The 12849-nt window shown below is 41.9% G+C and overlaps 2 protein-coding genes across 3 annotated transcripts in view; one reads left to right on the forward strand and one right to left on the reverse strand.

Moving 5' to 3' along the window:
• LRRIQ3 (leucine rich repeats and IQ motif containing 3) overlaps positions 1 to 2893 on the reverse strand; it is a 46223-nt gene extending 43330 nt beyond the window's left edge. Inside the window, exon 1 of one of the 2 annotated variants that reach the window (XM_081008992.1) lies at positions 2878 to 2893. The gene's annotated coding sequence lies outside the window, so the exon portion shown is untranslated. Of the gene's footprint in view, positions 1 to 2225; positions 2249 to 2877 lie in introns of those variants that run through there. The other variant, XM_081008993.1, reaches the window with a different exon arrangement.
• Positions 9 to 10331, forward strand: FPGT (fucose-1-phosphate guanylyltransferase). Its single transcript, XM_081008999.1, is given in 5 exon segments — positions 9 to 211; positions 2801 to 2968; positions 4724 to 4816; positions 8345 to 8949; positions 8951 to 10331. Coding segments are annotated over 5 exon segments (1791 nt in total). The 5' UTR covers positions 9 to 132; the 3' UTR covers positions 9797 to 10331.
• Positions 10332 to 12849: the final 2518 nt, after the last annotated feature.

The following is a 12849-nucleotide window of genomic DNA, read 5'->3' on the forward strand; positions in this document are numbered from 1 at the left end:
CGCGGGGCAAGGTGCGCGCCTCCTGGTCGCCGGAGCAACGGGCTGCTTTGGCGAGGCCAGCCCAGTCGAGCAGGAGGCGGGTCTGCTGCCCAAGCCCGGAAGCAGCGAGACGGAGAAGAAGGCGCTGCCGCGATGCAGGCTGCAGGAGAGGCGGAAGTTTTGCTGCGAGCAGCCACTCGCGAGAGGCTGGAGAAGTTCGCGCAGCTGAGAGGTGGAAGGGCTGGGTTGGGGGACTCACTGCGCCCCGGAGGCGCTCAGGGCGCAGACCTTGGGGCCGGCTCCTCCCCTGGCGAGCAGCCTTCCCGCGAGGGACTGCGAAGGCCGCCACTCCCGCAGTATCCCCAGCGTGCAAAGGAAGGACTGGCCCAGCCGGCAGGGCCAGGGCTGGGCCGCTCTGGTCTGCATATGTAAGGGTGCTGCTGGGCAGATCCAAATGCAATGGAGCATGCTCAGCTGCGACCCCCTGCCTTTTCGTTGCCCACCTTGGCAGAAAATGCGCTCCACACCCAGGTCCCCATTCTGAGGGAAGAGGGTCCGGGACAACAGAGGAGAAGTGTGTTGTTGTTGTTGTTTTTCCCACCCAGGCTAGACTGAAACTTGCGCAGGAAAATAATGTCCTGCAGCTCTTGCTTCAAAGCTGACACACCCGTAGAACCTGCTCAGTCTCTCCCATTTCAGACCCTGCCAGCCTGGCAAAAAGAGACCCATTGATACCTGAAGCTAGGTGATCCTGTTACAGGGAGAAACTATAAAAGTGAGAACGTGGATGGTTTTGATATCTGCCATCTCGCTTTAAAGGCAGCCAGCTTGCTACCCATCTCTTCCGCCTGGTGCTCATCTGATTGAGACTGCAGTTGTTTCATTCGCCAAAACAAGGCTTCAGTTCTTTAAAAAAAAATTTTTTTAAATACCTTGCACACAAAATCCTCTTACCAAAATAGGTATTTTGAAGACTGTACATGCAGTTCAAATGTTTTTAGTGGCACAATGGAATGCATGTTTATACAGAAGTCCTAGCTCGTTCCATGAGCTTACTCCTAGGCAAATGTGCATAGGATTGCTGCCTAGTTGTGTCACTCTAGTTGCGTGCCATGCAACAGAGGAATGTGGAATGGCAGAGGTAATGCCTTCTTCCTTTCCAAGTGAGACAGAGCACAGATGATTAGTGAGAGGTACAGTGACTTGATAATTGAGGTCTCCAGGATTTTCTTTTTATTTAGCAGTGTGAGGCAGGGATGACATTGGAGTATGTTCTCATCCATGTCTTAATGAGGACATATTTTGACAACAATTCTACAGAATCCACAAACTGTTTTATCTGAGCCACACACCATAGCTCTCTCTATTTTGATGCCTCATAAGTGAAAATGGTTTTTCTGAGTGTATTTTCCTATAACATTGTGTTGAGTATGTGCATCAATCTGCAGAGACTATGCAGGAATGTGATGCCTTAATATTGGTAAAGCAAGCACGTCAACGTATGGCCAGTGGTTGGAGAGAGACTAGGGAACCCATGAAAATTGTTTTGAGCTTCCGAAAGAGAGTGTGTGGTGTAGGTGCAATAATTGAACTAGCTAGAAAGCCCATAGGGATTACTAAATAGCAGTAATCTGAAGGGAAGCACCAGATTTGATGGGGTACTGTTTTTGACAGGTTGGTCATCAAAGGACTAGAAATAGTTCCTTGCCAGAGAGAAGCAGTCCTGTATCTTAGCTGCCTCATGTGCTTATTCTTTGTTTTTAATCTTCTGGCATTTACAGCAAAAGGAAGGAGTCAACACTCAAACCACAAATTCTCCTTGCTTGTCCCCTGATAAATACCAAGTTGTTTTTAAAACAATAAAACAAAATAAAACAAAAATAGTCAGCTAGGAGAGGACAAACTAGCTCTTTCCCCCAGGCAAGGAGCTATACCTAGTCCTTTGAGTCACCAGGGCTCTTATTCTTGGGAAGACCAGGGAAGACAAAGGATGAAGTGTGTCAGAATTTTAAGTGACTCTAGGTTTCCTTGCCTTTGGGAATAGTTGTGGAAGGGAGCCCTTTAGGTTATTAAGCAAACATAAAATTGAGCCTGGTGTTTAGGATTCCTTCTTTTCTCTTATATCAATAGATGCTGTTAGGTAGGCAACTGCCCCCATTCCCCTTCTTCAAATTTCTCTTCACAAATCCCTGATATGTTATGGTTTTCCAAAACTAATTAGTGAATGGTTGATTTTAATCACTCACATTTTATTTGCAGAATGAACTTCAGCAATTGTAGTTATCAGATCTGTGTAGACATTTAAAAATAAAAATAAAATATTTTTCCTCCCTGCCACACCCAGTTTAATGCACAAAGTAATAACTACTCCGACTAAACCACATACTGTACTTTCACAGAGCCAGGAGCATTGTAACAAAAGAGCCACTCTTGTCCTGGGCATCAAAATCCACAGTCAGATAATGCCCCCTGCTCCCACTTGTTCTGGGGCTAGTCCAATTCCTCTGAGCCAATTTCTGTGGGTGGTGTTAGGAGAAGAGGCGGGAAAGCCCATTGCGCAAGAAGAAACCCTTAGGTAACTGCTGCCCAATAGCTTTATTAGGACCTGGAGCGAGTCTCAAGAGCCAGGTAAAGAGGCCTGGGGGGAACACATTTGTGTGCGCACCCTGGCAGGTGTGAGATTCTCCATCCCTGGTTTAGCTAGAAAGGTAAGGAATGGGAGCCAAGCCTCAGAGTCTATTAGGGAGAGAATCGTTTTAAAGCGCTTCAGCGCTCTTGGCAATTGTATCTCCAGTAATAAAATGTTCTTATCTTCAAACAGGTAAAACGGTCCAGTCTGGAACATTTTGGGATATTGTTGTAATAACAGCAGTTGACAAGAAACAAGAAATAGCTTACCAGCAACAATTATCCCAAAAGCTGAAAAGAAAGGAACTCCCGCTCGGTGTTCATTACCATGTTTTCGTGGATCCTCCTGGACCAAAAATTGGTGGGTTCTGATCGCATTTCCTGGGAATGTGACAACATGACAGATAAGTTCTTTGTAGCAAAGTTAAAAGCATAACCCTAGCTCAAATAAGCACTATCATTTTCTTCCATTAAAATTCATAGGACATAACCTTGCTTAAGTTTAATAACAATAATTTGATCTTGTACCTCGCCCTCACTGCCATAAGAGCCCAGCGTGGCTCAACAGTATATTTTGCTTAACTTTGGCAGGCTCGTGCCTCAAGTTTGGAAGGCTAACTTTCCAGTCATCTGGTGAGCAGAAACTGAGCCAGTTTGTGGTTTAAATATTCAGCATAATTTGATTAATTTTCAGACAGATAAAAAGGTTCTCCTTCGGGTGCATATTATGACAGCTGTATCTCTTTCACTGAAAGATTTCCAGAATGCCATTAGAAGCTGAATTATATTAATTAAACCTCCAAAAATATGTTCAAATACTATTATTAAGCTTCTTTTGATTCAAGTGTGCAACTCCCATTTGTATTAATGAGACGGATGTTCTTTTGGACGACATGACAGTTGAATAGATTCATTAAGGTCTATCCTAGTTTAGGTATTATCATCTGTGCGTTCTCATCATGTATTATGGTGTCTAAGATGCCAAGGCTATTTCTACAGGTAGAAACTGGACAAAGGGTTGGAGTACTTGGCTAGCAACCCAGCTAGCAATCAGTGTTGCATTTAATTCCACCTTATGAAATAAGAACCCACATCTATCTTACTCTGGGTCAGAGGCAGTATGGCTCTCAGTACCTGTTGCTAGGAACTTAAGGAGGAGACAGTGCTTTTGTGGTCAAGTCCTGCTTGCAGGCTTCTCATACTCATTTCTTTGACCACCGCGAGAACAAAGTGCTGGACTAAATATGCTGTTGACGTGAGCCAGCAGGCTTTTCTCCTGTATTAGCAAAAGTGTCCTATATATGCTTTATACTGTTCAACCAAGCCTGATTTTAGTGTTAACAGAGAGAGGTCACAGTCCACTGAGTAACTTTGCAGCCAACCATGGTTTCACCATGGCTAACTCTAGAAGGGTAAAGAGCCCAGGCTTGCTGGGAGTCCAGATTTCAGTCATAATATAAAAGCCGTGTCTGTTTGAGAAGTATGTTAATGATCATTTTAGTCTTGGATAAATATTACTGCATCAGGTGTACCTTCAGACTGATTCTGAAACCGATCTGTGAAGTTAAATATTCTATCCAGTCAGTCATCACCTTTTTTTTTGTCCTATTCATTGGGCTTGACAACTTTGAGGTAAATTTTCAATATAAAATTTTCATTACCTAAATCACTATGAAGTAAAAAAAAAAAAAAATCAACATAAATGTGTTGCATTTATGTCAGTGAGGTAGAAATAAAAATAGACTAATTGTGTATTAGCGAAAGCAGTCTTGAAGCAGAAACCTGTTGTTTGCTTCTTTATATGTAAACATATTCATTTTATCACATTTATTCTATCCCACTCAGGACAGTTCATGGGAACTCTTATTTTGTCTTTACTGTAACTCTGTGAGGTAAGTTAGACAGAGAGATGGTGAACTGGTCCAACATCACCCAGTGAGCTTTAAGGGGATTTGAACTGACATAAATTTCAAAAGAAAGATATTTCTCTCCATCCTATTATGTGAGCCCAGTTAAGTGATCTCATACTAGAAGTGAGCGAACTGAATACTCAAGGCATATTGATTGCCTCTTCTTGTTATTTCTAAATTGAAGTATGTGTTGAAATGTTTTGTAGGAAACGGTGGATCAACGCTTCATGTCCTTCAGTGCTTAGAAGAACGTTATGGTGATAAATGGGATTCTTTTACCGTCATATTAATTCATTCTGGTAATCTGTTCCTTTAAATTACACTTCTCTTGCATTATGTAGGGTGTTTTTCTTCCTTGAAGAAAAGATAGCAGTGAAGATGAATAGGGGTTTTCCCCACTACAAAATTAAACTCAAATTGGATTGGCTTATTTAGGTCAAATCATCTGAATCATCATCCGATGCAAATACCTTACGCAGGAGAAGAGAAGGAATATAGAACAGCCAATGGCAGCATCCAATAAAATCTCACTCCCCTTTCACTCCCCTAAAGTTGGAGGGGGCAGGGTGTAACTTCCTTATGGTACATAGCACTGGATTCAGAAATCCAGTGCAATCCTGTGTGTGGTGAGTTTTCAGTGCACCAGAAAGTAATAACCACATTACTAGACTGTCCATTAACATGTTATGGGTTGTATGCTTAATAGTATACACTTGGTTATGGGATTATCTTCTATCCGGGCACACAGAGAAACATGCACGTTGACAATTATTTTCTCAATATACTGTTAGTTTGGATGTCATACTATAACTTGTTTTCAACCATGAGTTGATTGTGAATGTGCCTCTTGCCCTCCATGCAGCTTCGCCACCTCAGTGGATGTAGCACACAGCACAAACACGCCACTATATAGCTTGTGTTGTGTGAACCCAAATGGTGGTTTTTGTTTTAGTTTTTAGCCAACCAATCAGAATTAAGTCAATGTTTGTGGAAGTCCTTATTTTATACATGGGTATGTTCGTAGCAAAAGGAAGAACAAAGAAACAGTGGGGTCACTCAGAGGAGAAGATGGTGAAATGCAAACAGGGGACACAGAAAGGGCTGAACTCCTCAATGCCTTCTTTGCCTCAGTCTTCTCCGATAAAGAAAACAATGCCCGACCTGAAGAATTTGGAGCAAATGATTCAGCAGAGGAAACACAGCCCAGAATAACTAAGGAGATAGTACAAGAATACTTGGCTAGTTTAGATTTATTCAAGTCTCCAGATGAACTGCATCCAAGAGTATTAAAAGAACTGGCAGATGTGATCTCAGAACCACTGGCAGTCATCCTTGAGAATTCTTGGAGAACAGGCGAAGTCCAGGCAGACTGGAGGAGGGCAAATGTTGTCCCTATTTTCAAAAAGGGGGCAAGAGAGGACCCAAATAATTACCGCCCAGTCAGTCTGACATCAATACCAGGGAAGATTCTGGAGCAGATCATTAAGCAAACAGTCTGTGAGCACCTAGAAAGGAATGCTGTGATCACCAATAGTCAGCATGGATTTCTGAAAAATAAGTCATGTCAGACTAACCTGATCTCGTTTTTTGACAGAATTACAAGCCTGGTAGATGAAGGGAACGCAGTGGATGTAGCCTACCTTGATTTCAGCAAGGCATTTGACAAGGTGCCCCATGATATTCTTGTAAAGAAGCTGGTAAAATGTGGTCTTGACTATGCTACCACTCAGTGGATTTGTAACTGGCTGGCTGACCGAACCCAAAGGGTTCCTCTTCATCCTGGAGAAGAGTGACTAGTGGGGTGCCACAGGGTTCTGTCTTGGGCCCGGTCTTATTCAACATCTTTATCAACGACTTGGATGATGGACTCAAGGGCATCCTGATCAAATTTGCAGATGACACCAAACTGGGAGGGGTGGCTAACACCCCAGAGGACAGGATCACACTTCAAAACGACCTTGACAGATTAGAGAACTGGGCCAAAACAAACAAGATGAATTTTAACAGGGAGAAATGTAAAGTATTGCACTTGGGCAAAAAAAATGAGAGGCACAAATACAAGATGGGTGACACCTGGCTTGAGAGCAGTACATGTGAAAAGGATCTAGGAGTCTTGGTTGACCACAAACTTGACATGAGCCAACAGTGTGACGCGGCAGCTAAAAAAGCCAATGCAATTCTGGGCTGCATCAATAGGAGTATAGCATCTAGATCAAGGGAAGTAATAGTGCCACTGTATTCTGCTCTGGTCAGACCTCACCTGGAGTACTGTGTCCAGTTCTGGGCACCACAGTTCAAGAAGGACACTGACCAACTGGAACGTGTCCAGAGGAGGGCAACCAAAATGGTCAAAGGCCTGGAAACGATGCCTTATGAGGAACGGCTAAGGGAGCTGGGCATGTTTAGCCTGGAGAAGAGGAGGTTAAGGGGTGATATGATAGCCATGTTCAAATATATAAAAGGATGTCACATAGAGGAGGGAGAAAGGTTGTTTTCTGCTGCTCCAGAGAAGCGGACACGAAGCAATGGATCCAAACTACAAGAAAGAAGATTCCACCTAAACATTAGGAAGAACTTCCTGACAGTAAGAGCTGTTCGACAGTGGAATTTGCTGCCAAGGAGTGTGGTGGAGTCTCCTTCTTTGGAGGTCTTTAAGCAGAGGCTTGACAACCATATGTCAGGAGTGTTCTGATGGTGTTTCCTGCTTGGCAGGGGGTTGGACCCGATGGCCCTTGTGGTCTCTTCCAACTCTATGATTCTATGATTCTAAAAGTGGAAAGCTTTAAAGTTCTTCAGAACTCTTCATCAGGCAGAATGTTCTGCAAAAAGTAGTTTGGGGGTAGTGTATGAAAATTAGGCTGAATGTTGTAGTCATTAGATCAGCTTGTAGACCCTGTCCCAAGATGGAGATTGCAAGCTAAAGAAGGCCCTCCTGGTTGCTATAGATACCAGGTCACACATATAAGAGTCTGCTATAAAGAAGCAATGGCTACTCCCCATTTTTGAGAAAAGAAAAGTCTAGTTCAGGCTTCCTCAACCTCGGCCCTCCAGATGTTTTGAGACTACAATTCCCATCATCCCTGACCACTTTGTCCTGCTAGCTAGGGATCATGGGAGTTGTAGGCCAAAAACATCTGGAGGGCTGAGGTTAAGGAAGCCTGATCTAGTTCATACATCACATCTAAGATTGGGGAGCCAGTTGCTTTCATACAGTATAAGGTGAATGTGTCAGTCATAATTTAAATAGCAATTTCAGCTTTCATTTCCCTGTTTAATAAAACATGTTTTGTAAATGTTGTAACCTGGTCTGAGCCCTTGGGGGGGATATAAAATTATATATCTAAATAAATAAATTCCCCCTGCATTGCATGGCTTTCTGCTTCAGATTTAATGAATTCTGTAATGGTTGTTCTTAACAAGCGATGGTGTTTTTGTTGTGGAGGTGGGTATGATTAACAAAATCAGTCCTCCTGGCAAACTGGGAATATCCCCTCACTCGCACAGTTTAGTACATTCTGCAAGAAGAGGCAGTTGGTCCCTCTTAACTGACATTCTTAACTGAACATAACGGAGCATCCACTGAAGGGAGGGGCTGATTCCAGAGCAAAACACACAAGCCCTGCCCACCAGATACCCAGCACTCTACTATTCAAATTAGGCCCCAATGTTTTTCTTAAAAGTTTTCACAGGACTACACCATCAATCACACAAAAAAATGGTTAGGTAAAATGTTATATAACTTATGAAATCGTTTAAATTCTGTGTATCTGCATGAACACCTGTGTGCATATTGTAAAAGTTACTCTTTTATTTATTTACTTTTTAAGGTGGCTACAGTCAACGTTTACCAAATGCGAGTGCTCTGGGGAAAATCTTCACAGCTTTGCCTTTTGGGGACCCGGTTTATCAAATGCTGGATTTAAAATTGGCTATGTACATTGATTTCCCTCTCCACATGAATCCAGGCATCCTGATTACTTGTGCCGACGATATTGAACTTTATAGTACTGGAGCAACAGAATTCATAAGGTTTGATCAGCCTGGGTTTACTGCATTAGCCCATCCTTCCAGTTTGACCATTGGTACGACTCATGGTGTGTTTGTGTTGGAGCCAGCATCACTTTTGACAGAAAAGGGACAGCTCGAATACAGATCATGCCACCGTTTCCTGCATAAGCCTAGCATTGCAAGGATGCGCCAGTCTGGAGCAGTGTGTGAAAGAGGTCATTGTCCAGCACCTTCTCCTGGAGGACAGGGAAACTCCAATGTCATTTCTGAATGCGTGTACACAGATAGTTTATTTTACATTGATCACACCACTGCAAAACTACTTCTGGCCTTTTATAAACAGATGGGCGTATTGTGCTGTGAAATAGATGCCTATGGCGACTTTCTCCAGGCATTAGGGCCCGGAGCAACACCAAATTATGCAAAAAAACATAGAAAACGTCACAAAAGAAGAGTCGGGCCTAGTGGAAATAAGGGAGAAAATATTTGAACTTCTAAAAGGATTGCCACTCAATGTTGTACTCTTAAATAACTCCAAATTCTATCACATTGGGACGACTTGCGAATATTTGTTTCATTTCACGTCTGATAGGAAGTTGAAATCAGAAATGGGGTTGATGCCAAATGTTTTTAGCATCTGTCCAGACAGCGTGGAGGACACTGGGAAATCTGCATGTATCATTCACAGTATACTCGGTCCAAGGTGTTCTGTTGCACCTGGCTCAGTAGTTGAATATTCTTGGCTGGGACCAGAGGTTTCAGTGGGAACAAACAGCATCATCAGCGGCTGTTATATTGACACAAAAGCAGACATACCTCCAAACACTTTCATAGCTACACTAAGCGTGAGGATTGATGGAGAAGTAATGTATGTGAGCATGGCGTTTGGTACAGAAGACAACTTGAAAAAGAAAGTGACAGATTTGGCAGATACTCACTTAATCAATTTTTTTGGAATCAGCCTTGGACAGAGCTTAGAGCTCTGGGGCCTGAGAATTTCGGACGAGCTCTTTTCTGGTGATGAGACCTGTCGAGGGTTATGGACAGCTCGGCTTTTCCCTATTTGCTCCACTTTAAGCGATTCACTGAAAGCGTCTTTAGGGATTCTAAACTCTGCGCAGAACATGTTGCCTTTTAAATTGAATGGTTTTAAGCTCTTGTCTGTTGAGGAAATGCTTCGCCATAAAGATGTAGAAGACATGTTGAGGTTCAGGCATCAGCTCTATGAAGAAATCAGTCTGCAGAAACTGAAAAGGGAATCCGATTTATGAAAAGTCTATGGAAGTGTTAACATTTCTTTAATTTGAAGAGGATTGATTGCTTTCAAGCTTGCGGAAACCCAGGAGCAAGCAGCACACACACTTTCCCTCCCGTCTGTCTTTCATTGAAGTAGAAATAATGAAACTGCATTAACAGTGTTATTGTAGCATAACATTAATAATGCAAAAAAAATGCAGATAAACTATTCTTTTGATGAAAAAATTAATGAAATATTTCACATCTATAAAAACACAAAGAGGCAAATAGCTGTCCATTATTATTATTATGTTTTTGGTTTTTATTAATTCAAGTGGGGAACAGAACTTATTAATTAGAAGTTTTAAGTGGTTTTCAATCAAACTTTTTCAAAGAAGGATATTACCTCTTGCAACACTTTACCTTTTCTCGGGCTGGTTTGTTTTAAGTGGAGAAAACAATTGTGCATTTGATCATGTCTGTATAATCTTCATCCCTTTTGTTTGCATTCATTTTTTATTCAGATTTGCCATGGCCAATGACTAGCGCAATAAAGTTATTTGGATTGGATTGGAGAATCTTCATTGAGCAAACACTGAGACATCAGAATGACAGCTGGTGTGCAAGTTCACAGTACCATTCCACATTTTGTGTGTGAATTCTTAACACTACCATCCCTATTTTTCAAATATATGTGGCTGTGCCTTCATTATTATCTTTTAGGCACAAGCTGTGCATTACAGTCCTAAGCAAGTTTACTTAGAAGTAAGCACCACTGAGTTCTGTAGGATTTACACATTTCCAGTGTTCAGGATTACAGACTGATCCACTAAAGTATTTGGCTTTAATTACGGTTGGCTTTTAATATATTATGTTTATATGCTGCCTTTTTATTTCTGTCTTTTATGTTCTTGGTTAGTTAGTTTTTTGTTACGATTTTAAAACATCTTTGTAAACTGCCTTGAACACCTATCTGATGCGAAAGAAGGATATGAATAAAATAAAAAATGAAATTGCTCCATAACCAAAGGAAAGTTTTGTGGGATTTGGTGTGGTTTTGTCTGTGCAGCTTTCTTCTATTGAACTTTCCTACAAATGAATTCTGAAAGAAGCGCAGTCAGAAAGGCTAAGCAGCGACTTGTTACATTGTGACCTTAGCCAACTAGTAGATTATTTACATACTCAAAATACTACGAGTATTCTCGGGTCGCAGTCAAATATCTTTACATAGAAGTAAGTCCTGGATTTTATATCCAGGTGAGTGAGTTTAGGATGGGATGCTTTGTGTACAAATTTTGGGAACCACTGGCTTAGTTAATTGTCTGCAACCATTTTTAAGGAAACTGTTGCCTTTAAGGAAACTTCTGCCTTTTCACTCTCATTCAGCTGCCTGAATGTGGTCCCCTGTGAATAATCAGGGATGCTGCCATCAGCTGTTGAGGGAAAGGCTAAATCCAGCCTCCTTCTGGAAAAGCCAGTTGGCACTATTTGCCAGTTTTCTGGCTGGAGTTTTGCGCAGCCACTCCATACAACTGGATTAGGCTTAGAATCACACGTGCAGCACCTGTCTGCATATGCAGTTCCTCATCAGGTACCTAGCTGGATGGGGGTCATTTGCTTGCAAGACTTTCCTTTTGGCTACTTTTTCAGGTTAAAAGAGAAGCAATTTAGTTATAGATGTGCACATATGCTTTACCTTGGTAGATCTAACAATGAGACTCATAAACCAAATCCCTTTTCCATTATTACAAAATTTCTGTTTCTTGTAATCATCCAAAGCTTTTTTCATTCCAGCCGTCTTTCATGCAAATACTCATTCAACAGCTTTAACTACAAGATTGACACATGCTTTATAGAACCAGAATATTAAATACAGCATTTGGATTCAAGGAATTCAAACTATTTCATCCTTTTTGTATTACTGTATCAGGAAAATAAGTGTTTACTATGCATAACAAGTAAATGTCTGATAGAAATAGTAGACGTACGAAACGCTTGCAATTCAAGTAAAAATTTTAATGTAACCTTTTCATATACAGTTTTTGCAAGTACTATACCCCGATCTCCACCCTGCACCTTTCAGTTTTGGAATTAATTGCATCAGAAAGCAATTTTTGCATCCTTCCAGGTATTGTGGGGCAGGGGCAGTGGGAGAGGGAAAGAGAGATCATTGCTTTCTGCTGGACCTTCAAAGCTTTCCACCTGCATGGCTCTGTTTGATTTGTGGAAAGCTGCAAATATGTGAATGATGGAATAGGAATAGGCTGGCTCAGGTACTGGAAAACTGTAGGTCATATGAACTTGTGTCCAGAATAATCTGAGGCCATTTTAGTGTAATTTGCAATATTTCATGTCCACTCTAGATTAACTCCATCCTGTCAGGAGCATCCCTTTCCTGCTGGCTAACTGATTGGTACCAACACAAAAAAACTTCATCCAGCTCAAGTGCACTATGAAGCAAAATAGCAGTGTGAGTGGTATACAGTGGTACCTCGGGTTAAGAACTTAATTCGTTCTGGAGATCTGTTCTTAACCTGAAAGTGTTCTTAACCTGAAGCACCACTTTAGCTAATGGGGCCTCCTGCTGCCGCTGCGCCAACGCTGCACAATTTCTGTTCTCATCCTGAAGCAAAGTTCTTAACCCGAGGTAATATTTCTGGGTTAGCGGAGTCTGTAACCTGAAGCGTATGTAACCCGAGGTACCACTGTAATGGAGAAAGGCAATATGTCATCACCACGTGGTGTGGTTCTGGCACTTCAGAGTATGGGCATAGGCATTTACAGGCAATCTACAGTGCTGGGGTTACATTGGGAAAAAATATGCTAGTCATCAGCTGGAAATCCCCAGTACTCCATCAGAGAGTATCACGTCCCATGTCTCTGCTGCAAGATTTGTGGTCTCCTATCTGCCAGGAATGCCTGAACAATGAAGACCATTTCTATCCCACACAGCAAAACAAAAAGAAAAAACCACCCCCCCTTCATTTTTCCTATGTATTATCAGCAAAGACAGGCTCACCCCCAACCAAAAAAAAACCCCCTATGGATCATATGGAACTCCCTTCTAACCTGCACGTTCATTCTTGTG

The sequence above is a fragment of the Podarcis pityusensis genome (genome assembly GCF_964106645.2).
Source record: "Podarcis pityusensis genome assembly, chromosome: 6".
Classification (NCBI taxonomy): domain Eukaryota; kingdom Metazoa; phylum Chordata; class Lepidosauria; order Squamata; family Lacertidae; genus Podarcis; species Podarcis pityusensis.